Source organism: Heptranchias perlo, unplaced genomic scaffold (assembly GCF_035084215.1).
Source record: "Heptranchias perlo isolate sHepPer1 unplaced genomic scaffold, sHepPer1.hap1 HAP1_SCAFFOLD_346, whole genome shotgun sequence".
NCBI classification, from domain to species: Eukaryota; Metazoa; Chordata; class Chondrichthyes; order Hexanchiformes; family Hexanchidae; genus Heptranchias; species Heptranchias perlo.
The window spans coordinates 168,636-195,429 of record NW_027139358.1 but is presented as its reverse complement, the minus strand read 5'-3'; the positions used below and the strand labels follow the sequence as shown (position 1 = coordinate 195,429).

General features: G+C 50.5%; 1 protein-coding gene across 1 annotated transcript in view; it reads left to right on the top strand.

Annotated features, from left to right (window-relative positions):
- Nucleotides 1-4,792: 4,792 nt before the first annotated feature.
- LOC137311514 (intelectin-1b-like) overlaps nucleotides 4,793-26,794 on the top strand; it is a 42,149-nt gene continuing 20,147 nt past the window's right edge. Inside the window, exons 1-2 of the mRNA XM_067978667.1 lie at nucleotides 4,793-4,871; nucleotides 25,387-25,551. Of these exons, the coding sequence (XP_067834768.1) occupies nucleotides 4,793-4,871; nucleotides 25,387-25,551 (244 nt within the window). The remainder of the gene's footprint in view (nucleotides 4,872-25,386; nucleotides 25,552-26,794) is intronic.

Below are 26,794 nucleotides of genomic sequence, written 5' to 3'. Positions count from 1 at the left end.
CAGAACAGCGGCTCACCTGGCTGCTCGTGAGGCCAGGGAGTCACTGATATGTGAACGGTTCTCCTAACATCAGACAGTGTGAAGAGTCCAGTCCTCACCACCTGGACAGAGGAGCGCCCACACCAGCCCCTCCCCCTCCCCCTCCCCCGCCCCCCTGGACAAAACAGTCCTAAATGACCTGTTGATAACGGGACATTTAGAAAATATCAATGGGATTAGACAAAGTCAACATTGATTTATGAAAGGGAAATCGTGTTTGACAAACCTACTAGAGTTTTTTGAGGATGTAACTAGTAGAATAGATAGGGGAGAACCAGTGGATGTGGTGTATTTGGATTTTCAGAAGGCCTTTGATAAGGTCCCACACAAGAGGTTAGTGTGCAAAATTAAAGCACATGTGATTGGGGGGAATATACTGGCATGGATTGAGAATTGGTTGACAGACAGGAAACAGAGAGTAGGAATAAACGGGTCTTTTTCGGGGTGGCAGGCAGTGACTAGTGGGGTACCGCAGGGATCAGTGCTTGGGCCCCAGCTATTCACAATATATATCAATGATTTGGATGAGGGAACTAAATGTAATATTTCCAAGTTTGCTGACGACACAAAACTAGGTGGGATTGTGAGTTGTGAGGAGGATGCAAAGAGACTTCAAGGCGATTTAGACAAGTTGAGTGAGTGGGCAAGAACATGGCAGATGCAGAATAATGTGGATAAATGTGAAGTTATCTACTTCAGAAGGAAAAACAGAAAGGCAGAGTATTATTTAAATGGTGATAGATTGGGAAATGTTGATGTACAAAGGGACCTGGGTGTCCTTGTACACCAGTCACTGAAAGCAAACATGCAGGTGCAGCAAGCAGTTAGGAAGGCGAATGGTATGTTGGCCTTCATTGCAAGAGGATTTGAGTACAGGAGCAAGGATGTCTTACTGCAGTTATACAGGGCCTTGGTGAGACCACATCTGGAGTATTGTGTGCAGTTTTGGTCTCCTTACCTAAGAAAGGATATACTTGCCATAGAGGGAGTGCAGCGAAGGTTCACCAGACTGATTCGTGGGATGGCAGGACTGTCGTATGAGGAGAGATTGGGTCGACTCGGCCTGTATTCACTCGAGTTTAGAAGAATGAGAGGGGATCTCATTGAAACATATAAAATTCTGACAGGACTCGACAGACTGGATGCAGGGAGGATGTTTCCCCTGGCTGGGGGGTCCAGAACGAGGGGTCACAGTCTCAGGATACAGGGTAGGACATTTAGGACTGAGATGAGGAGAAATTTCTTCACTCAGAGGGTGGTGAACCTGTGGAATTCTCTACCACAGGAGGCTGTGGAGGGCAAGTCACTGAATATATTTAAGAAGGAGCTAGATAGATTTCTGGACACAAAAGGCATCAAGGGGTATGGTGAGAGAGTGGGAATATGGTATTGAGATAGAGGATCAGCCATGATCATACTGAATGGCAGAGCAGGCTCGAAGGGCCGAATGGCCTACTCCTGCTCCTATTTTCTATATTTCTATGTCCTGCAACTACACATACACCCACTGTAGGGTGACCCAATGGGTGGCATCAAGTGTGGGTGTTCATGGTGAACCTCATGAAAGGGCCTTATTACAGAAGCCAGTCAAGAATTTCCAAGTCGTGGCAGTAGTGGTGACAATAATAATATTTAATGTGAGTTTAACAAAAAGCAAATATAAATAAAAAACATGACCAACCGTCAAACACCCTGTGCATCCCCTTCGTGCTCACAAAACCTTCACCTTTCTCTCCCGACTACTCCTACGTGGTGCCTCCCCTGTGCCTGCAGCAGAGGTAGTGGCAGGTTGCTCTTGTTCATGCCCTGACCGATTAGATGCTTTGGGCCGACACCCTCTGGGTTTCGGTGCCCGTGAGGGCCCCTCCAAAGACTGCTCCTCCTGCACTTGTGCAGGGGCAGACTCGGCCACCCGGAGAGGAGGCAGCATTGTGGGTACTGGTTGAGAGGGGGGGCAACGGGTGAGAGGTGGGAGCACTTTGAGTGGTGTCCCCACTTCCATGTCCCCTTTCGCCATCATCCCTCCCCTGGGCCAGGCCCACATCACTCCTACCACCCTGCTGGATGACAGTTTGGAGGACATGTGTGAAGCCTTGTAAGGCCAGTGCCAGAGTATCTGTCTGCCTGTTTAAGGCAGCAGAAAGTTGCTCACCCTGAGTCCGAAGGGCCGTTGTCAGGGCCTCAATGGACTCATTGGTGAGCCGTGCTTGAAGCTCGATGGAGGCTAGCCTTCCCTCCATCGCAGACATTCCCGCACTTACCCGTGACACTATCTCAGAGATGCCCTCACGTCCCTGTGACACTATCTCAGGGATTCCCTCCTGTACCTGTGACACTATCTCAGAGATTCCCTCACGTCCCTGTGACACTATCTCAGGGATTCCCTCCTGTACCTGTGACAGTATCTCAGAGATTCCCTCACGTCCCTGTGACACTATCTCAGAGATTCCCTCACGTCCCTGTGACAGTATCTCAGAGATTCCCTCATGTCCCTGTGACACTATCTCAGAGATTCCCTCACGTCCCTGTGACAGTATCTCAGAGATTCCCTCATGTCCCTGTGTCACTATCTCAGAGATTCCCTCACGTCCCTGTGACAGTATCTCAGAGATTCCCTCCTGTACCTGTGACACTATCTCAGGGATTCCCTCACGTCCCTGTGACACTATCTCAGGGATTCCCTCACGTCCCTGTGACAGTATCTCAGAGATTCCCTCACGTCCCTGTGACAGTATCTCAGAGATTCCCTCACGTCCCTGTGACAGTATCTCAGAGATTCCCTCACGTCCCTGTGACAGTATCTCAGAGATTCCCTCCTGTACCTGTGACACTATCTCAGAGATGCCCTCACGTCCCTGTGACACTATCTCAGGGATTCCCTCCTGTACCTGTGACAGTATCTCAGAGATTCCCTCATGTCCCTGTGTCACTATCTCAGAGATTCCCTCACGTCCCTGTGACAGTATCTCAGAGATTCCCTCCTGTACCTGTGACACTATCTCAGAGATGCCCTCACGTCCCTGTGACACTATCTCAGGGATTCCCTCCTGTACCTGTGACAGTATCTCAGAGATTCCCTCACGTCCCTGTGACACTATCTCAGAGATGCCCTCACGTCCCTGTGACAGTATCTCAGGGATTCCCTCCTGTACCTGTGACACTATCTCAGAGATTCCCTCATGTCCCTGTGTCACTATCTCAGAGATTCCCTCACGTCCCTGTGACAGTATCTCAGAGATTCCCTCCTGTACCTGTGACACTATCTCAGAGATGCCCTCACGTCCCTGTGACACTATCTCAGGGATTCCCTCCTGTACCTGTGACAGTATCTCAGAGATTCCCTCACGTCCCTGTGACACTATCTCAGGGATTCCCTCACGTCCCTGTGACAGTATCTCAGAGATTCCCTCACGTCCCTGTGACAGTATCTCAGAGATTCCCTCCTGTACCTGTGTCACCATTCCACTCATGCAGGAGTTGGACTCCTCCATCCTCTGCGCGATTGTGCAGAGTGCGCGTGGCACCTGTTCCAGCACCTCGCAGATACGCTGCTGCCCCTCGATCATTCTCCTTTTAAAGGATGGGCCCCAGGGTTCAGCATCTGTGTCCAGCTGAGCAGAGCCTGGAGAAGAGTGCTCCCACCGATACGGACTCTCCACAGCTGCCCCTGCCACCAGTGTCTGCTCGTGCTCACATGTGTGGTGACTCACCATGTGTGACCCCAACTAACTGCGGACGGGGACCCACCGAGGTGTGTGTATCTGCGCTGGTGGATGGCTCGCTCAGATGTGACGGTGCCCCCTCAGAGGCCGGCAGGTCCTCTGACAAATCACCCCCAGCCATCATAGCAGTCGCTGAAGACCCTGTAAGAGAACAGAAGGCAATATTAAGCATGATCACAGATGTTGAGGTGCTGAAGATGACAAGGCATGTTAACATCAATTGCTATTGTGAGTGCTGAATGTTAAAGTTCTGTCACCAGATGTTTGTCGGGTGGCCGTCTCGGCGTCCCCCACGGACAGGCACTCGAGGGTACGGCTCGGCTCCAGAGCCTCCTGCTCTGCGTTTGTGAGGACGACTATCTGTTGCGGCCCCCCCTCCAGTCCTCACCCTCTCCCGTACATTCTGGGCTCTCTTCTCCTATAAGGGGAGAAAGTAGAGAGGTGTGAGTGAGGGATGGTGACGTGGCCAACCGCTGAATGCATTGGTTTGGGTGAGGCTGACCGTGAAAGAGATGCATCAGAGGGTGAGTATGAGGCAGAGCCATGAGATTGTATGAGGATTGGGGTGAGTGGTAGTGGTGGGATGAGTACTGGGGAGGTGAGGAAGTGCAGGTAAGTTGAGGATGAGGTTTGAGTGGGTGTGAGGGGTGATGTGACAGAGTAGTGTTGGCAGTGCAGAAGGAGTTGTGGGGTGGGGGCGGTGATGTGGAAGACGGAGTGTAGGGGAATGAGTAAGTGCACTCACTTTGACTGACCTGGTTAGGTCATTGAAGCACTTCCTGCACTGGATCCAGGTGTGGGAGATGTTGCTGCTGTTGGTGACAGAGACAGGCCACTTCCTCCCGCCCGCCGGGTAGAACACATCCCTCCTCCCCCTCACCCCATCCAGTCGCACCTGGAGTGAGGCATCGGTAAATTTAGGAGGGGCCTTTCCCCTGGGCTGCTCCATTGTGTTTTCTGGGTCTTTCCTGCAGCAAAAGCCATTGGAGGACTGCCCCTTTAAATAGAGACACTCCAGCTGACAGCCTGTGATGCGGGTGCGTGGACCGCCCTCTGCGCAGGTTGACGACGGAAAGGGCCACCAATTGAATCGCGATCGCGAGGGAAACGGTAAGATTTTATTTTCTGTGTTTGCCACACGCCCACTGACCCCCCACTGACCCCCCTCCCCCCCGATCGCTGCCATCCCACCGACCCTTGAAAATCAATCCCTCCCTCTCTCTGTGTCTCTCCCTCTCTCTGTCCCCATCCCTCTCCCTCCCCGTCTCTCTGTCTCCCTCCCTCCCTCCCTCCCTCTCTCTGGGTCTGTTTAACAAGTGACATTGTGTCACTTTGACACCAATTAACAGGTGACGGAGAGGCCAGTGGAATTCCATCACTGCCCCTCCATAAAACGTGGAACTGAAGCAAAACTCAGTCAGTGTCGGGAGTGAGCTCGAGCAGACGGCAGCACTGGACAAGATCATCCCCCAAACAATGTCTTACAGAGGAAAGGTATGTTCGTATCCCTCCCGCTCGCTCTCTGTCTGTCTGTCTCCCCCTCATTCTCTCCCTCTCTCTCTCCCCCCCGACTCCCTCTCTCTCCCCGACTCTCCCTCTCTCTCTCTCTCCCCGACTCTCCCTCCCCCCGACTCCCTCTCTCTCTCCCCCCCGACTCCCTCTCTCTCTCCTCCCCCCGACTCCCTCTCTCTCTCTCCGACTCCCTCTCTCTCTCCCCCCCGACTCCCTCTCTCTCTCTCCGACTCCCTCTCTCTCCTCCCCCCGACTCCCTCTCTCTCTCCCCCCCGACTCCCTCTCTCTCTCCCCCCCGACTCCCTCTCTCTCTCCCCCCCGACTCCCTCTCTCTCTCCCCCCCGACTCCCTCTCTCTCTCCCCCCGACTCCCTCTCTCTCTCCCCCCCGACTCCCTCTCTCTCTCCCCCCCGACTCCCTCTCTCTCTCCCCCCCGACTCCCTCTCTCTCTCCCCCCCGACTCCCTCTCTCTCTCCCCCCCGACTCCCTCTCTCTCTCCCCCCCGACTCCCTCTCTCTCTCCCCCCCGACTCCCTCTCTCTCTCCCCCCCGACTCCCTCTCTCTCTCCCCCCCGACTCCCTCTCTCTCTCCCCCCCGACTCCCTCTCTCTCTCCCCCCCGACTCCCTCTCTCTCTCCCCCCCGACTCCCTCTCTCTCTCCCCCCCGACTCCCTCTCTCTCTCCCCCCCGACTCCCTCTCTCTCTCCCCCCCGACTCCCTCTCTCTCTCCCCCCCGACTCCCTCTCTCTCTCCCCCCCGACTCCCTCTCTCTCTCCCCCCCGACTCCCTCTCTCTCTCCCCCCCGACTCCCTCTCTCTCTCCCCCCCGACTCCCTCTCTCTCTCCCCCCCGACTCCCTCTCTCTCTCCCCCCCGACTCCCTCTCTCTCTCCCCCCCGACTCCCTCTCTCTCTCCCCCCCGACTCCCTCTCTCTCTCCCCCCCGACTCCCTCTCTCTCTCCCCCCCGACTCCCTCTCTCTCTCTCCGACTCCCTCTCTCTCTCCCCCCCGACTCCCTCTCTCTCTCTCCGACTCCCTCTCTCTCCTCCCCCCGACTCCCTCTCTCTCTCCCCCCCGACTCCCTCTCTCTCTCCCCCCCGACTCCCTCTCTCTCTCCCCCCCGACTCCCTCTCTCTCTCCCCCCCGACTCCCTCTCTCTCTCCCCCCGACTCCCTCTCTCTCTCCCCCCCGACTCCCTCTCTCTCTCCCCCCCGACTCCCTCTCTCTCTCCCCCCCGACTCCCTCTCTCTCTCCCCCCCGACTCCCTCTCTCTCTCCCCCCCGACTCCCTCTCTCTCTCCCCCCCGACTCCCTCTCTCTCTCCCCCCCGACTCCCTCTCTCTCTCCCCCCCGACTCCCTCTCTCTCTCCCCCCCGACTCCCTCTCTCTCTCCCCCCCGACTCCCTCTCTCTCTCCCCCCCGACTCCCTCTCTCTCTCCCCCCCGACTCCCTCTCTCTCTCCCCCCCGACTCCCTCTCTCTCTCCCCCCCGACTCCCTCTCTCTCTCCCCCCCGACTCCCTCTCTCTCTCCCCCCCGACTCCCTCTCTCTCTCCCCCCCGACTCCCTCTCTCTCTCCCCCCCGACTCCCTCTCTCTCTCCCCCCCGACTCCCTCTCTCTCTCCCCCCCGACTCCCTCTCTCTCTCCCCCCCGACTCCCTCTCTCTCTCCCCCCCGACTCCCTCTCTCTCTCTCCGACTCCCTCTCTCTCTCCCCCCCGACTCCCTCTCTCTCTCTCCGACTCCCTCTCTCTCTCCCCCCCGACTCCCTCTCTCTCTCCCCCCGACTCCCTCTCTCTCTCCCCCCCGACTCCCTCTCTCTCTCCCCCCCGACTCCCTCTCTCTCTCCCCCCGACTCCCTCTCTCTCTCCCCCCCGACTCCCTCTCTCTCTCTCCGACTCCCTCTCTCTCTCCCCCCCGACTCCCTCTCTCTCTCCCCCCCGACTCCCTCTCTCTCTCCCCCCCGACTCCCTCTCTCTCTCCCCCCCGACTCCCTCTCTCTCTCCCCCCCCGACTCCCTCTCTCTCTCCCCCCCGACTCCCTCTCTCTCTCCCCCCCGACTCCCTCTCTCTCTCCCCCCCGACTCCCTCTCTCTCTCTCCGACTCCCTCTCTCTCTCCCCCCCGACTCCCTCTCTCTCTCTCCGACTCCCTCTCTCTCTCCCCCCCGACTCCCTCTCTCTCTCCCCCCGACTCCCTCTCTCTCTCCCCCCCGACTCCCTCTCTCTCTCCCCCCCGACTCCCTCTCTCTCTCCCCCCGACTCCCTCTCTCTCTCCCCCCCGACTCCCTCTCTCTCTCTCCGACTCCCTCTCTCTCTCCCCCCCGACTCCCTCTCTCTCTCCCCCCCGACTCCCTCTCTCTCTCTCCGACTCCCTCTCTCTCTCCCCCCCGACTCCCTCTCTCTCTCCCCCCCGACTCCCTCTCTCTCTCTCCGACTCCCTCTCTCTCCCCGACTCCCTCCCTCTCTCTCTATACGGGTCAGCTGGACTGCACACGGTATCACAGAACGGTACATGGTTTGGAATCAGACTCACTGGATTAGTGCATGCAGGTAAATCTGTCTGACTGTCTCTCTATCGATCCAGACAATCATATGATGATACAGCACAGAATGAGACCATTTGTACTTGTGCCGGCTCTTTGAAAGATCTATCCAATCAGTCCCATTCCCCTGCTCTTTCCCCGTAGCCCTGTAAATTTTTCCCCTTCAAGTATTTAACCAATTCCCTTTTGAAAGTTATTATTGAATCTGCTTCCACCGCCCTTTCAGGCAGTGAATTCCAGATCAGAACAACTCGCTGCGTAAAATATTCTCATCCCCTCCCTGGGCCTTTTGCCGATCACCTTAAATCCGTGTCCTCTGGTTACCGACCCTTCTGCCACTGGAAACAGTTTCTCCTTATTTACTCTATCAAAACCCTTCATGATTTTGAACACCTCGATCAAATCTCCCCTTAACCTTCTCTGCTCTAAGGAGAACAACCCCAGCTTCTCCAGTCTCTCCACATAACTGAAGTCCCTCATCCCTGGAATAGATTACTGCACAAGATAAGAGCTCATGGTGTTGGGGGTAATATACTGACATGGATAGAGGATTGGCTAACTAACAGAAAACAAAGAGTCGGGATAAAAGGGTCATTTTCAAAATGGCAATCTGTAACTAGTGGGATGCCGCAGGGCTCAGTGCTGGGGGCCTCAACTATTTACAATATATATCAGTGACTTGGATGAAGGAACAGAGTGTCTTGTGGCCAAATTTGCTGATGATACAAAGATAGGTGGAAAAGCAAGTTGTGATGAGGACACAAAGTGTCTGCAAAGGGATATTGACAGGTTAAGCGAATGGGAAAAAATTTGGCAGATGGAATATAATGTGGGAAAATGTGAAGTCATCCACTTTGGGAGGGAAAATAAAAAAGCAAAATATTATTTGAATGGAGAAATACTACAAAATGCTGCGGTACAGAGGGATCTGGGTGTCCTCGTACATGAAACACAAAAAGTCAACACACAGGTGCAGCAGGTAATCCGGAAGGCAAACGGAATATTGGCCTTTATTTCTAGGGGGATGGAGTATAAAAGCAGGGAAGTCGTGCTACAACTGTACAGGGTGCTGGTGAGACCACACCTGGAATACTGCGTACAGTTCTGGTGCCCTTATTTAAGGAAGGACATACTTGCATTGGAGGCAGTTCAGAGAAGGTTCATGAGGTTGATTCCGGGTATGGAAGGGTTGTCTTATGAGGAAAGATTGAACAGATTGGGTCTATACTCATTGGAGTTTAGAAGAATGAGAGGAGATCTTATTGAAACATACAAGATTCTGAGGGGACTCGATAGGGGAGATGCTGAGAGGATGTTACCCCTCATGGGGGAATCTAAAACTAGGGGGCAGAGTCTCAGAATAAGGGGTCGCCCGTTTAAGACGGAAATGAGGAGGAATTTCTTCTCCCAGAGGGTCATGAATCTTTGGAATTCTTTATCCCAAAAAGCAGTGGAGGCTGAGTCATTGAATACATTCAAGGCTGAGTTAGACACATTTTTGATCAGCGAGGGAGTCAAAGGATATGGGGAAAAGGCGGGAAAGTGGAGTTGAGGTAAAAATCAGATCAGCCATGATCTCATTAAATGGCGGAGCAGGCTCGAGGGGCCGAATGGCCGACTCCTGCTCCTATCTCTTATGGTCTCATGTTCTTATGGAATCATTCTTGTAAATCTCTTCTGCACCCTCTCCAAGGCCTTCACATCCATCCTAAACATCTGGAGTCAGGGATGGGAGCTCAGTACCTGTCAATCAAACACGATTTTCCTTTAACAAATCCGTGCTGACTTTTATTTATTAGCCCAGACTTTTCCAAGCGCCAATTAATTTTACCCCTGATTATTGTCTCTAAAAGTTTCCCCACCACCGACGTTAGACTGACTGGCCTGTAATTGCCAGGTTTATCCCTCTCCCCTTTTTTGAACAGGGGTGTAATATTTACAATCCTCCAGTCCTCCAGCACCGTCCCCATATCTAAGGAGGATTGGAGATTGTGGCCAGAGTCTCTGCAATTTCCACCCTTACTTCCCTCAGTGACCGAGGATGTGTCCCATCCGGACCGGGTGACTTTTCTACTTTGATCGCTGCCAATCTTTTAAGTACCTCCTAGAACCATAGAAAAGATACAGCACAGAAGGGGGCCATTCGGCCCATCGTGTCCGCGCCGGCTCGAAGAACAACCAGGTGCCCATTCTAATCCCACCTTCCAGCACCCGGTCCGTAGCCCTGCAGCTTACAGCACTTTAGGTGCAGGTCCAGGTACTTTTTAAAAGAGTTGAGGGTCCCTGCCTCTACCACCAATTCGGGCAGTGAATTCCATACACCCACCACCCTCTGGGTAAAAAAGTTTTTCCTCATGTCTCCTCTAATCCTTCCGCCAATCAGCTTAAATCTATGTCCTCTAGTTCTTGAACTCTCCGCTAGGGGAAACAGGTACTTCCTGTCTACTCTATCTGGGCCCCTCATAATTTTGTACACCTCAATCAAGTCTCCCCTCAGCCTCCTCTGCTCCAAGGAAAACAACCCCAGCCTATCCAATCTCTCCTCGTAGCTGCAATTTTCAAGCCCTGGCAACATTCTTGTAAATCTTCTCTGCACTCTCTCCACAGCAATTACGTCCTTCCTGTAATGTGGTGACCAGAACTGCACACAATACTCCAGCTGTGGCCTTACCAGTGTTTTATACAGTTCCATCATTACATCCCTGCTTTTGTATTCTATACCTCGGCTAATAACGGAGAGCATTCCGTATTCCTTCTTCACAACCTTATCTACCGTACTGCCACCTTCAGGGACCTGTGCACATGCACTCCAAGGTCTCTCACTTCCTCTACCCCTCTCAATATATTCCCGTTTACTGCGTATTCCCTTTTACTGTTTGCCCTCCCTCAGTACATTACCTCACACTAGACACCATCCACTGCACTACCCTCATCAATCCTCCTTGTCACTTCCTCAAAGAATTTAATCAGATTTGTAAGGCATGACCTTCCCTGAACAAATCCATGCTGACTATCCCTGATTAAACCATGCCTTTCCAAGTGACAGTTTATCCTATCTCTCAGTATTGATTCTAATAGTTTGCCCACCACCGAGGTAAGACTGACCGGCCTATAATTGTTCGGCCTTTCCCTCGTCCCCTTTTTAAACAATGGTACTACGTTTGCAGTCTTCCAGTCCTCCCGTACCTCCCCTGTATCTAGTGAGGATTGGAAAATGATCCTCAGAGCATCCGCTATTTCCTCCCTGGCTTCCTTCAATAGCCCAGGAAACAATCCATCCGGCCCTGGTGACTTATCAACTTTCAAGGATTCCAGTCCCTCTGGTACTTCCTCTCTCGTTATGTTCACCTTATCCAATATTTCACAGCTCTCCTCTTTAACTACTACCTCCTGATCATCCCTTTCCTTTGTGAATACGGAGACAAAATATTCATTTAAAACCCTACCCACATCCTCTGCTTCTACACACAAGTTACCCTTCTCATCCCTGATAGGTCCCACCTTTTCCTTAGCTATCCTCTTGTTCTTAATGTACTGATAAAACATCTTTGGGTTTTCTTTAATCTTACTCGCTAATATATTTTCATGCCCTCTCTTTGCTTTCCTTATTTCCTTTTTTACGTCATCCCTGTACTTTCTATACTCCTCTAGGCTTTCTGCAGTATTTAGTTTTCTGTGACAGTCATAAGCTTTCTTTTTCTGCTTTATCTTGCCCCGTATACTTCTAGACAACCAGGGGGCTCTAGATTTGGCAGTGCCACCCTTTTCTCATCCACTGCACTACACTCATTCTCTCTCTTTGCCCCTTTTATTCCCTGTTTTTGATCTCCTCTGTACTTCCTCTGTTCGGCCTGGTTCTCTATGATATTATGAACCTTACATTCGTCATAAACCTCCTTTTTCTGTTTCATTTTAATCTCTATATCATCACTCATCCAGGGAGCTCTATCATTGGATGCCCTTCCTTTCCCCCTCGTGGGAATGTGTCCACTCTGTACCCAAACCTCCTCCCCCCTGAAGGACTCCCATTGGTCAATTACTATTTTGCCGACCAATTTTTGATTCCAATCCACCCGGGCAAGATCCCTTTTTAACTCAACGAAATTAACCCTCCTCCAGTTAAGTAATTTCACACTTGATTGTTCCTTTTCCTAAACCTAATGATATTGTGATCACTGTTCCCCAAATGCTCCCCCACTGAAACATGCTCCATTTGCCCCACTTCATTCCCTGAACTAGATCCAGCGCTGCTTCCTCCCTCACTGGGCTGGAAACACACTGATCAATAGGAGTGGAACATGTTACTCTCAGGACGACCACACTTCCTCGTTCCAGACAGCCGGCTGTGCCAGACTTCCCCAGCAGACGATCAGATGCTGCAGTCTGCAGTCAGCCCCTCTCAGGCTCGAGCTCTTACAGTCACTGACCACGAGCATCCGTGGAGCCCTTGACTGAGACCCAGCAGCTTCCCACCTGCCCTGGGGCAGCCACTGGAGGGAGAAACTCGAAGTTGCCCTTTCATAACAGACAAAGGGGTAAACCCCACCTTGGTTAGAGACACCCAGTGTAACCAAACAACCAGAGAGAGAAACTAACAGCTCGCAGGGCTATTGGCTGCTTCTTCAACACACCAGGCTCGGGCAGAGGAGGATGGGACGCGGGGTTCGGGCGGGTTCAGGTTAGGGTCCTGGCGGGGGTCTGGGGGTTTGGGGTCTGTGCTGGGTTGGGGGGTTCAGGTGGGGGTCGGGGTCTATGCGGGGGTTGGGGGTTCAGGTGGGGGTCGGGGTCTGTTCAGGCGGGGTTTGGTCAGGAGTTGTGATCTGAGTGGGAGTTGGGCATTGGATGGGGTCGGCGTTCGGGGTCCGGGCGGGGGTTCGGGGTTCGGGGTCTGTGCTGGGTTGGGGGGTCCAGTTGGGGGTTGGGGTCTATGCAGGGGTTGGGGGGTCCAGGCAGGGGTCGGGGTCCTGGCGGGGGTCTGAGGGTTTGGGATCTGTGCTGGGTTGGGGGGAATCAGTTGGGGGTTCGGGGTCTGTGCTGGGTTGGGGGGGTTCAGGTGGGGGTCGGGGTTTGGTCAGGAGTTGCGATCTGGGTGGGAGTTGGGCATTGGACGGGGTCGGCGTTCGGGGTCCGGGCGGGGGTTCGGGGTTCGGGTGGGGGTCAGGGTCCTGGTGGGATTCGGGGTCTGTGCGGGGGTTGGGACGAGCAGGGGTCGGGGTTCAGGCGGGAGTTGGGGTCCAGAGCTCGGGGCTCGGGCACGGATTGTGAACCTGAGGTTTTGAATCAGTACTGGACGAGGTGAAGCAGCAAACAAGAGAAATTGGAGGTTGGTTTGGGAGAGAAGGTGAGAGTTCGAGGTGTCCTGTTTTCAGCCTCCTGTCTCTTTAAGAGTGAGTGTTCTCAGTCCATACTGTGGCTCCACCCCTTTCTCAGCTTGTTCACTTAACCCTTTCGTTACTGATCTCCTCCCAGTGATCCAATGGATCTCTTGTCTTAGATCAGATGAATGTCCTGTCAGTGATCTGATAGATCCCCCAATACCCTGATGCTTTTACTGTGTTCCAGGTGATCCTCCTTTGCCTCATCTCCTTGCAATGTCTCCGTCCCACCTTTGGATCAGACCCCCTCTTTGACTGTTTGGCGGTGAGTGTCACTCTGTCTCCCAGGCACGGTTTCTCCTCCTCACTTCATAAACATCGGTCACTTCACGAATCGAGAAGCTGGGCTGAGCCCAAGACTCTGAGTGCAGAAACCAACCGGAGAAAGACCAGTCGAATAGGCGGAGGGAGAAGGCACGACACAAAAATTGTCCGTGTAGTTGATAGTGAAGAGGATAGCTGTAGACTCCAAGAAGATATCGATGGGTTGGTGGAGTGGGCGGAAAAGTGGCAAATGGAGTTCAACCCGGAGAAGTGTGAGGTAATGCACTTAGGGAGGGCAAACAGTAAAAGGGAATACGCAGTAAACGGGAATATATTGAGAGGAGTAGAGGAAGTGAGAGACCTTGGAGTGCATGTGCACAGGTCCCTGAAGGTGGCAGTACAGGTAGATAAGGTTGTGAAGAAGGAATACGGAATGCTCTCCGTTATTAGCCGAGGTATAGAATACAAAAGCAGGGATGTAATGATGGAACTGTATAAAACGCTGGTAAGGCCACAGCTGGAGTATTGTGCGCAGTTCTGGTCATCACATTACAGGAAGGACGTAATTGCTCTGGAGAGAGTGCAGAGAAGATTTACAAGAATGTTGCCAGGGCTTGAAAATTGCAGCTACGAGGAGAGATTGGATAGGCTGGGGTTGTTTTCCTTGGAGCAGAGGAGGCTGAGGGGGGACTCGATTGAGGTGTACAAATTATGAGGGGCCCAGATAGAGTCAACAGGAAGTACCTGTTTCCCCTAGCGGAGAGTTCAAGAACTAGAGGACATAGATTTAAGCTGATTGGTGGAAGGATTAGAGGGGACATGAGGAAAAACTTTTTTCCCCAGAGGGTGGTGGGTGTATGGAATTCACTGCCCGAATTGGTGGTAGAGGCAGGGACCCTCAACTCTTTTAAAAAGTACCTGGACCTGCACCTAAAGTGCTGTAAGCTGCAGGGCTACGGACCGGGTGCTGGAAGGTGGGATTAGAATGGGCACCTGGTTGTTCTTCGAGCCGGCGCGGACACGATGGGCCGAATGGCCCCCTTCTGTGCTGTATCTTTTCTATGGTTCAAGGAGAGACAAAGGGTGGGGAGGCTGAGGGAGGGGAGGAGTTCCACAGTTTTGAGGTCCTGGGATAGAATGAGATGGAGGAGGTGAGTGTGTGATGAGATTCGATTTCAGCACGGTCAGAACGCAGGGTGGAAGGGACGGGGGGAGGGGTGTATTCTAGGAGAAATGAGAGAGGAAAGTTCAGAGGAGTAAGATAGAATCAAAGAATCATCCAGCAGAGAACGAGGCCATTCTGCCCATTGTGCCTGTGCCGGCTCTTTGAAAGAGCTGTCCAATTAGTCCCACTCCCCTGCTCTTCCCCCATAGGCATGAAAATTTTTCCCTTCATATATTTCTCCAATTCCCTTTTGAAAGTTATTATTGAATCTGCTTCCACCGCCCTTTCAGGCAGTGAATTCCACATCAGAACAACTCGCTGCGTAAAAAAATGTTTCCTCATCTCCCCTCTGGCTCTTTTGCCGATCACCTTAAATCCGTGTCCTCTGGTTACTGACCCTTCTCCCACTGGACACAGTTTCTCCTTATTTACTCTGTCCAGACCCTTCATGATTTTGAACACCTCGATCAAATCTCCTCTCAACCTTCTCTGTTCCAAGGAGAACAACCCCAGCTTCTCCAGTCTATCCACATAACTGAAGTCCCTCATCCCTGGAATCATTCTAGTAAATCTCTTCTGCACCCTCTCTAAGGCCTTCACATCCTTGTCCCAGTAATTGTAAACAATTTTACAACACCAAGTTATAGTCCAACGATTTTATTTTTAATCCCACAAGCTTTCGGGGGCTTTCCCCTTCCTCAGGCGGTGTGGAAGTGACAATTTCGAATCCTTCGCATTTTAAGATCACAGAACAAAGCCTGGTGATTACTGCCCGTTGCCAAGGCAATCACAGTGGCTACCATTGTCCCAGTAAGACACCGAACACCCTATTGACTCTCAGACAGCCTCATGCCACAGCTCATGCACCGAGAATGGAGGACAATAACCCCCAGGTCCCTCTGTCTGATGTACACACATGTTGGAATTCTCTCTGTCGAACGGATGAAGCTTGCCTTCTCGACATTGAACTGCAGACCTCCCAAGTATCTCGATGTGCCTGCAGACTAATTATTTCATCTGTGTTCCCAACTCCCTCACATATCTCTGTGCAAACCATTCACTCTGCTGTCTTCATCCTGACATAGAAATATTGAAAATAGGAGCAAGAGGAGGCCATTCGGCCCTTCGGGCCTGCTCCTCCATTCAAAATGATCATGGCTGATCGTCTAACTCAGTACCCTGTTCCCGCTTTTTCCCCATATCCCTTGATCCCTTTAGCATTAAGAAATATATCTATCTCCTTCTTGAATACATCTAATGACTTGGCCTCCACTGCCTTCTGTGGTAGAGAATTCCTCAGGTTCACCACCCTCTGAGTGAAGAAATTTCTCCTCATCTCGGTTCTAAATGGCAAACCCCGTATCCTGAGACTGTGACCCCTGGTTCTGGACTCCCCAGCCATCGGGAACATCTTCCCTGCATCTAGTCTGTCTAGTCCTGTTAGAATTTTATATGTTTCGATGAGATCACCTCTCATTCTTCAAAACTCAAGTGAATATAGGCCTAGTCGACCCAATCTCAAGATAAAGAATCACGGGATTGGGGGTAATATTCTGGCATGGGTGGAGGATTGGTTATCAAACAGGAAGCAGAGAGTTGGGATAAATGGTTCATTCTCGGACTGGCAACCAGTAACCAGTGGTGTTCCACAGGGGTCGGTGCTGGGTCCCCAACTCTTTACAATCTATATTAACGAATTGGAGGAGGGGACCGAGTGCAACATATCAAAGTTTGCAGATGATACAAAGATGGGAGGGAAAGTGGAGAGTGAGGAGGACATAAAAAACCTACAAGGGGATATAGACAGGCTGGGTGAGTGGGCGGAGATTTGGCAGATGCAATACAATATTGGAAAATGTGAGGTTATGCACTTTGGCAGGAAAAATCAGAGAGCAAGTTATTATCTTAATGGTGAGAGACTGGAAAGTACTGCAGTACAAAGGGATCTGGGGGTCCTAGTGCAAGAAAATCAAAAGGTTAGTATGCAGGTGCAGCAGGTGATCAAGAAGGCCAACGGAATGTTGGCTTTTATTGCTCGGGGGATAGAATATAAAAACAGGGAGGTATTGCTGCAGTTATATAAGGTATTGGTGAGACCGCACCTGGAATGCTGCATACAGTTTTGGTGTCCATACTTAAGAAAAGACATACTTGCTCTCGAGGCAGTACAAAGAAGGTTCACTCGGTTAATCCCGGGGATGAGGGGGTGGACATATGAGGAGAGGTTGAGTAGATTGGGACTCTACTCATTGGAGTTCAGAAGAATGAGAGGCGATCTTATTGAAACATATAAGATTGTGAAGGGGCTTGATCGGGTGGATGCGGTCAGGATGTTCCCAAGGATGGGTGAAACTAGAACAGGGGGCATAATCTTAGAATAAGGGGCTGCTCTTTCAAAACTGAGATGAGGAGAAACTTCTTCACTCAGAGGGTAGTAGGTCTGTGGAATTTGCTGCCCCAGGAAGCTGTGAAAGCTACATCATTAAATAAATTAAAAACAGAAATAGACAGTTTCCTAGAAGTAAAGGGAATTAGGGGTTACGGGGAGCGGGCAGGAAATTGAACATGAATTTAAATTTGAGGTTAGGATCAGATCAGCCATGATCTTATTGAATGGCGGAGCAGGCTCGAGGGGCCGATTGGCCTACTCCTGCTCCTATTTCTTATGTTCTTATGTAATCTCTCCTCATACATCAGTCCTGCCATCCCAGGAATCAGTCTGGTGAACCTTCGTTGCACTCCCTCCATGGCAAGGACATCCTTCCTCAGATAAGGAGACCAAAACTGCACACAATACTCCAGATGTGGTCTCACCAAGGCCCTGTATAACTGCAGTAAGACATCCCTGCTCCTGTACTCAAATCCTCTTGCAATGAAGGCCAACATACCATTCGCCTTCCTAACTGCTTGCTGCATCTGAATGCTCGCTTTCAGTGACTGGTGTACAAGGACACCCAGGTCTCGTTGCACCTCCCCTTTTCCCAATCTATCACCATTCAGATAATAATCTGCCTTTCTGTTTTTACAATTAAAGTGGATAACCTCACATTTATCCACATTATACTGCATCTGCCATGTTCTTGCCCACTCACCCAACTTGTCGAAATCACATTGGAGCCTCTTTGCATCCTCCTCACAGCTCACATTCCACCCCAGCTTTGTGTCGTCTGCAAACTTGGAAATGTTACATTTGGTTCCCTCATTTAAATCATTGATATATATTGTGAATAGCTGGGGCCCAAGCACTGATCCCTGCGGTACCCCACTAGTCACTGCCTGCCACCCCGAAAAAGACCCATTTATTCCTACTCTCTGTTTCCTGTCTGTCAACCAATTCTCAATCCATGCCAGGATATTCCCCCCAATCCCATGGGCTTTAATTTTGTACACTAACCTCTTATCATGCCCAATTCAATGACTTTAGAGAAATTCCCATATCTCCCCACCTCGAGCACTCTGTCTCTGAAGACAACAAATAGGTTAAAACAAAACAAATCAAAATGTTTTCAAAAGAAGAGAATCAGGTTGATATCACCACGCTGTGACATTTGGTATCCGCTGATGTCTGCAGCTAAAGTCTTAAATCTTTAACACCACTGGATCGTTTCCTGCACCAAATTTCTCCAGCAAAGGTTGCACCGTAACTTTGTAACTACTCTGGGTAATCCTGCACCATCAACACTCACGTGGTCCCAAAAAAAACCAGGGTCACTTGTTTTAAAAGAAATACAGAAAATCCATTGCGGCTCTTCTTGAGAACCCAAGTGATTAATTTGTCAAATCTTCATTTATTATTTATTTATCCAAAGGAATAATCCCTATACCCAAAACAAATTTAGAAAACAAAACAGGAGAGAGAAATTGCCTAGTTCCACTCTCTCCCTCTCTCTCTGGAGCACGCAGCCTGTTTGAAATAAACACTGTCTCTCCCACATACAGATGTACGCAGGACTGCAGACTGGAATTTCTAACTCCAAGTCCTGATCTCTGTGTTTTCAAGATGGAACCACATTAAGCAGATATCATTAGCAGCCGTCTGCTAAGATACGTTATATTCCTCTTTTATTAATTTATTAATGGTTTGGGCATGTGTTTCTAGCACTGTAGCTATCCTGTGCAAATGTATGATCAGTATTTGATCCTCAGACAATTCCTTATCTGTATTTTCATTTATCTTTTAATATATCTTTAATGCGAGACCCTAAATCTCTGACCTTTTGATCTAATGTTGTCAAATCAATGGTGTTAACAACTGAGGCAAAGGCAGTTGCTCTATCACTTATCACAGATCTTTACGTCTCCATATTTGCCTATCTCTTTTTACGATGTCCACCTCCATTCCATGTCGCTCTTTGTTTTAACACTTGAGTTAGGAGCTGTTGATCTAATTGTTGAGTTTTCTTAGCATTCTCAATGCGAGTTATATAATTTGTCAGGGAAGGTCTCCCCTCTTTGGTCAGATCTTGTATTCTACTATTAATTTCAAATAAAATTGAATAGCCCCAGTACTTGTCGAACTTCCTTATCATACTGTGGCAGGGTAAAACTGATAGGCGTTTAGTACCCTGTGTCAGTACATAGCTCAAGTAATGGACTTCCAATTGTCTAACCTATGCTTCCTTTTCATATGATTTGTTTTACATTCCTTTCTTATCAATTTTTCACTGTAGCGTGAAAACTTATCTCAGTCAATTGTAGCCTTTGGCATTTCCGAGTAATTGGGACAATTTTACTAATATAACCTATACCAATTGTGACCTCATGTTCACCTGTGTTCTGGGCAAGCCTCAGACAGTTCTCAACCGACTGGGTCATTTCTATCTGTTTGAACTGGTCTTGGCAGGACAGTCTGGCTTCTTGGGATGGAAGGGGTTAATATTAACTTGCTCTTGTGGTAGGAGTAACTTGATCCTTCTCCCTTTTGAGATTAAGTTCCCACCTTCAAAATTTCACTTCACACAGGTTTGACTGATTTTTTTACTTCTCACATTTGTGGATTGCTTTATACTATATTTTTGCACACTATTTTTTCACATACTTTTAGTGGATGTGATTATAATCAACGCTGCGAGCTGTTCCAGCTTTCCGACTTTTCCTATCACAATGATCCTGATAGTTTTTTTAATCTATCCCGTTAATTTTTAACCTCTTTTTAAACCACAGCCAATCACAAAATAACCATTCAAAATGCCAATTTTTTGAAGATCCCATGTCTGGAATTTAACATGCCCACACTTTATAAGAACCAGAATTTAATAGGTCACTTAACCTCAATAACTCCAATTTTAATTCAGCAGTATCAGAATTAAACACACGACAAGACAGATACATTACACAAAGGAAGAAAACACGTAAGACACAGTAAGAAGGGGGCGTGGCCCACAACACCGACAAAAAAAACACTGATCAAGACAGGCTTTTTAAAGGGACAGTACACTTAAACAACAAAACCTTTCTTTTTCGGGTCTCTGTCTTTTAAACATTTGTCTAGTCACTTAATTCTATCCATTTTTTACAGTACTGTCTCCATAAAGCAATTAGTTCTTTGGCTGAGGTACCTCTGTTATTTTTCCAAATTAATTCCTGAGCCTTTTTGGCGGCATCTAAGTTTTTATCAATAGTTCCTGTTTATATCCAATCACCAGGAACTTAAACCCTGACTACTCTCAGTGATATTAACCACTGACCTACCGCTTACAAGTTATTCCCTCAGTGATATTCGACCACTGACCTCTTCCTGCTATTTCTGTGTATTCGCCAGACTGACCTGAATCTTGTAAGGACGCAACACGAGTGTTAGCGATTGGACGATTTGTCGTCAGACTGACGGATTGGAGGAAAACCGACGTAGTAAATTAAGACTACTTACATCGGGGCGCCATTTCCTTCCTCCGTGTCTGAGACAATCCGCCTCTTACTCCGCGAACCCTCGGTGAACGACCGTTAAGATCCCACCGCTGCCACCAAATGATGATCCGGATTCTTTCCCCTCAGTCTGGTTCAGTAAAAACTGAAGTCGAATACATTTTAAAGTTCAGCACAACTTTAATAGCAGGGTTCTTAGTCTGCAGCATTGATTTGGACTCCTGATAGAGTCCCTCTATGCTGGCAGAGCAAGAACAAAAACATACAGAAATCCACACGTTTTTATACAGATGAATAGGGTTGGAACATACTTAACGAGGGTCAACACCAATCATAAGCCGGGCACAGGTTGCCATGCGAGGTTACATTATTTCCGGCCAATCATAAATCGTCCATGTGCTGACCATGCTGCTGTTAGACATCAAAGGGGACACTTCCTCACCTTCCAACTTGGAATGTTCTTCCCTGTCCCTTCTGTTCCTTATCTCCCAACCTGGAATGTCTTTCAACTTTGGCTAAGCTCGTTACCTATATTGATCTGCCATAAACATGGAGACATTCAGACCAGTCCTTGACTCACATCAAAGACCTATCATTGATAAGACAATGCAGGCCTGCTGACTACGCAAACATATGGCCCAGCAGGAGGCCAGGCCATCTGTACCAATCTCAGTTACTAACTAATTAACCCTTTCTAACCATTTTGCATTCTGCTTCTTTGCCACATAGGCATCTTAATATTTTACTAAAAACTGACCACGTAGGGATTCTCAAACTCACACCTCATACTTGCGTAATTTCCTTTATTTAGATTCAGGACCTAGTTTCCGATTCAACTACTTCACTCTCCATCTTAATGAGGAATTCTATCATGTTATGGCCGCTGTTCCCTAAGGGACCCCGCACAACAAGATTGTTAATTAATCCTTTCTCATTGCACAATACCCAGTCGAGGAACGCCTGTTCTCCAGTTGGTTCCTCAACGTATTGGTCTAGAAAACCATCACGTACACACTCCAGGAATTCCTCCTCCACAGTATTATTGCTAATTTGGTTTGACCAATCTATATGTAGATTAAAGTCACCCATGATTATAGTTGTAACCTTCTTGCATGTGTCTCTAATTTCCTGTTTAATGCCCTCCCCTACATCTCCACTACTGTTTGGGGGCCTATAGACAACCCCCACCAACGTTTTCTGCCCCTTGGTGTTTCTTAGCTCCACCCATACAGATTCCACATCGTGATTTTCCGAGCCAATATCCTTCCTCACTATTGCATTGATTTCCTCCTTTACTAACAACGCTACCCCACCTCCTTTCCCTTTTTGCCTGTCCTTCCTAAATATTGAATACCCCTGGATGTTCAGTTCCCATCCTTGGTCACCCTGCAGCCATGTCTCCGTAATCGCAACTATATCATAACCGTTAATATCTATCTGCGCTGTTAATTCATCGACCTTATTGCGAATGCTCCGCGCATTCAGACACAATGCCTTCAGACTTGTCTTTTTAAGATTGCTGGTCATTTTAGTTTTATTTTGCACTGTGGCCCTATTTGTTTTTTCCCCTTGTTTTCTCTGCCTTCCACTATTGATTCTTCCCTTTCTGTCTTTTGTTTCGATCCTTGTTTCCCCCTCCTCTGACTCCCTGCTCAGGTTCCCATCCCCCTGCCATTCCAGTTTAAACCTTCCCCACCAGCACTAGCAAACACCCCCGCGAGGACATTGGTCCCAGTCCTGCTCGGGTGTAACCCGTCACGCTTGTACAGGTCCCACCTTCCCCAGAACCGGTCCCAATGTCCCAGGAATCTAAATCCCTCCCTCCTACACCATCCCTGCAGCCACGCATTCATCCTGTCTATTCTCCTGTTCCTATACTCACCAGCACGTGGCACTGGTAGTAATCCTGAGATCACTACCTTTGAGGTCCTGCTTTTTAATTTATCTCCTAACTCCTTAAATTCACCTTGCAGGACCTCATCCCTTTTTTTACCTACGTCGTTGGTACCGATATGGACCACGACTATTGGCTGTTCACCCTCCCCCTCCAGAATGCCCTGCAGCCGCTCCGTGACATCCTTGACCCGAGCACCAGGGAGGCAACAAACCATCCTGGAGTCACGTTTGCGGCCGCAAAAACGCCTATCTGTTCCCCTTACAATTGAATCCCCTATCACTATAGCCCTGCCACTCTTCTTCCTCCCCTCCTGTGCAGCAGAGCCACCCGTGGTGCCCCGAACCTGGCTCTTGCTGCTTTCCCCTGATAAGCCATCTCCCCCAACAGTATCCAAAGCAGAATATCTGTTTGAGAGGGAGATGGCCCCAGGGGACTCCTGCTCTACCTGCCTCGTCCTTTTACTCTGCCTGGCGGTCACCCATTTCCTTTCTGCCTGCGTAATCTTTACCTGCGGTGTGACCACCTCACTGAACGTGCTATCCACGATAATCTCAGCATCACGGATGCTCCACAGTGAATCCACCCGCAGCTCCAGCTCCGAAATGCGGTTTGCCAGTAGCTGCAGCTGGACACACTTCCTGCACACGTGGTCACCAGGGACACCGGTAGTGTCCATGACTTCCCACATAGTGCAGGAGGAGCATATCACGGGTGCGAGCTCTGCTGCCATGATTTGCTCTGGATTTACACTGTGTTCACCTCTCAGACTCTCCTCCCGCTCTCGGGACTCTCCTTTTTGCACTGCGCTCACCTCTCGGACTCTCCTATTACACTGTGCTCATCTCTCTGACTCTCCTTTTACACCGCGCTCACCTCTCTGACTCTCCTTTTACACTGTGCTCACCTCTCGGACTCTCCTTTTACACCGTGCTCACCTCTCGGACTCTCCTTTTACACTGCGCTCACCTCTCGGACTCTCCTTTTACACCGTGCTCACCTCTCGGACTCTCCTTTTACACTGCGCTCACCTCTCGGACTCTCCTTTTACACTGTGCTCACCTCTCGGACTCTCCTTTTACACTGCGCTCACCTCTCGGACTCTCCTTTTACACTGTGCTCATCTCTCGGACTCTCCTTTTACACTGCGCTCACCTCTCGGACTCTCCTTTTACACTGTGCTCACCTCTCGGACTCTCCTTTTACACTGTGCTCACCTCTCGGACTCTCCTTTTACACTGCGCTCACCTCTCGGACTCTCCTTTTACACTGTGCTCACCTCTCGGACTCTCCTTTTACACTGCGCTCACCTCTCGGACTCTCCTTTTACACTGCGCTCACCTCTCGGACTCTCCTTTTACACTGTGCTCATCTCTCGGACTCTCCTTTTACACTGCGCTCACCTCTCGGGACTCTCCTTTTACACTGAGCTCACCTCTCGGACTCTCCTTTTACACTGCGCTCACCTCTCGGACTCTCCTTTTACACTGCGCTCACCTCTCGGGACTCTCCTTTTGCACTGAGCTCACCTCTCGGACTCTCCTTTTACACTGCGCTCACCTCTCGGACTCTCCTTTTACACCGGGCTCACCTCTCGGACTCTCCTTTTACACTGTGCTCATCTCTCTGACTCTCCTTTTACACTGTGCTCATCTCTCGGACTCTCCTTTTACACTGCGCTCACCTCTCGGGACTCTCCTTTTACACTGCGCTCACCTCTCGGACTCTCCTTTTACACTGTGCTCACCTCTCGGACTCTCCTTTTACACTGCGCTCACCTCTCGGACTCTCCTTTTACACTGCGCTCACCTCTCGGGACTCTCCTTTTACACTGTGCTCACCTCTCGGACTCTCCTTTTACACTGCGCTCACCTCTCGGACTCTCCTTTTACACTGCGCTCACTTCTCGGGACTCTCCTTTTACACTGTGCTCACCTCTCGGACTCTCCTTTTACACTGCGCTCACCTCTCGGACTCTCCTTTTACACTGTGCTCATCTCTCGGACTCTCCTTTTACACTGCGCTCACCTCTCGGGACTCTCCTTTTACACTGCGCTCACCTCTCGGACTCTCCTTTTACACTGCGCTCACCTCTCGGGACTCTCCTTTTACACTGTGCTCACCTCTCGGACTCTCCTCCCGCTCTCAGACTCTCCTTTTACATTGCACTCACCTCGCTGACTCTCCTCCTGCTCTCCTGACCATTAATAAGGAGCAAGAGGCACATCAAAACCCACCTGGTGATGGCAGGTTTCTTGACATGATTTCAGGAGATAGAGGACTCGGCCTGGAGAACTGAGACAACTGATTTACTGCACAAAGTGAGGCAGAAGGCCAACTCGTTGAAAACAAAACTGAAGACCAGTAAGTTTGATGGGTGTGAGCTGTAAGTGTGATGGTGTGGGCTGTGAGTAAGTGCGATGGGTGTGAGCTGTGAGTGTGATGAGTGTAAGCTGTGAGTGTGATGAGTGTAAGCTGTGAGTGTGATGAGTGTGGGCTGTGAGTGTGATGGGTGTGGGCTGTGAGTGTGATGGGTGTGGGCTGTGAGTGTGATGAGTGTGAGCTGTGAGTGTGAGCTGTGAGTGTGATGGGTGTGAGCTGTGAGTGTGATGGGTGTGGGCTGTGAGTGTGATGAGTGTGAGCTGTGAGTGTGAGCTGTGAGTGTGATGGGTGTGAGCTGTGAGTGTGATGGGTGTGGGCTGTGAGTGTGATGAGTGTGAGCTGTGAGTGTGAGCTGTGAGTGTGATGGGTGTGAGCTGTGAGTGTGAGCTGTGAGTGTGATGGGTGTGAGCTGTGAGTGTGATGGGTGTGAGCTGTGAGTGTGATGGGTGTGAGCTGTGAGTAAGTGCGATGGGTGTGGGCTGTGAGTGTGATGGGTGTGAGCTGTGAGTGTGATGAGTGTGAGCTGTGAGTGTGATGAGTGTGAGCTGTGAGTGTGATGAGTGTGTGTCCAGACTCTGTCCCATGTCCACTTGATCCGTTTGGTGATGGGAAATATCCCCTTGTGTTCTGAAGTGAAGCCGTTGGGCTCGGCTCAGGATCAGGATCAGGATCAGGATCAGGATCAGCCCGACGTCCAAATCAATCCCGATCGCACCGAGAGTGAAGAAACGGCCGAAACTTTCCAACTTCAACCAAGAAGCTGCAAGGAGCTCAAGAAAGATTATGGGTTCACCAAAGGTAACAAAGAATCCGGTCACTGACCTGAAACGTTCCCTCTGTTTCTCTCCACAGAGGCTGCCTCACTGGACGAGTCTGTCCAGCATTTCCCCTTTATATTTGTAACAAAGAGCCTGATTCTCGCTCCAGAACATCCCTCACTGCCCTCACCCTCACTGCCCTCACCCTCACTGCCCTCACCCTCACTGCCCTCCCCCCTCACTGCCCTCCCCCCTCACTGCCCTCACCCTCACTGCCCTCACCCTCACTGCCCTCACCCTCACTGCCCTCACCCTCACCGCCCTCACCCTCACCGCCCTCACCCTCACCGCCCTCCCCCTCACCGCCCTCCCCCTCACCGCCCTCCCCCTCACCGCCCTCCCCCTCACTGCCCTCCCCCTCACTGCCCTCCCCCTCACTGCCCTCCCCCTCACTGCCCTCCCCCTCACTGCCCTCACCCTCACTACCCTCACCCCCCTCACCCTCCCCAACCCTCCCCACCTCAGCCCTCCCCACCTCACCCTCACTACTCTCCCCACCTCACCCTCACCCTCCCCCCCTCACCCTCACCCTTCCCCCCTCACCCTCACTATCCTCCCCACCTCACTATCCTCCCCACCTCACCCTCCCCACCTCACCCTCACTACCCTCCCCACCCTCTCACTCCCTCCCTCCCCTGCCCCCTCTGTTGCCCATTCAGTCCTCTACCTTCCTCTGCTGACGATGCTCCCTCTCTCTCATTCCCTCTCTCTCTCATTCCCTCTCTCTCTCATTCCCTCTCTCTCTCTCTCTCATTCCCTCTCTCTCTCTCTCTCATTCCCTCTCCCTCTCTCTCTCATTCCCTCTCTCTCTCTCTCATTCCCTCTCTCTCTCTCATTCCCTCTCTCTCTCTCATTCCCTCTCTCTCTCTCATTCCCTCTCTCTCTCATTCCCTCTCTCTCTCTCATTCCCTCTCTCTCTCTCATTCCCTCTCTCTCTCTCTCATTCCCTCTCTCTCTCTCATTCCCTCTCTCTCTCTCATTCCCTCTCTCTCTCTCATTCCCTCTCTCTCTCATTCCCTCTCTCTCTCTCATTCCCTCTCTCTCTCTCATTCCCTCTCTCTCTCTCATTCCCTCTCTCTCTCTCATTCCCTCTCTCTCTCATTCCCTCTCTCTCTCATTCCCTCTCTCTCTCATTCCCCCTCTCTCTCATTCCCTCTCTCCCCTTTGCCCAATTCCATTCATTATTTCCGATCCGAAGCAGAACTGGTGGGACAGGTGTTTTG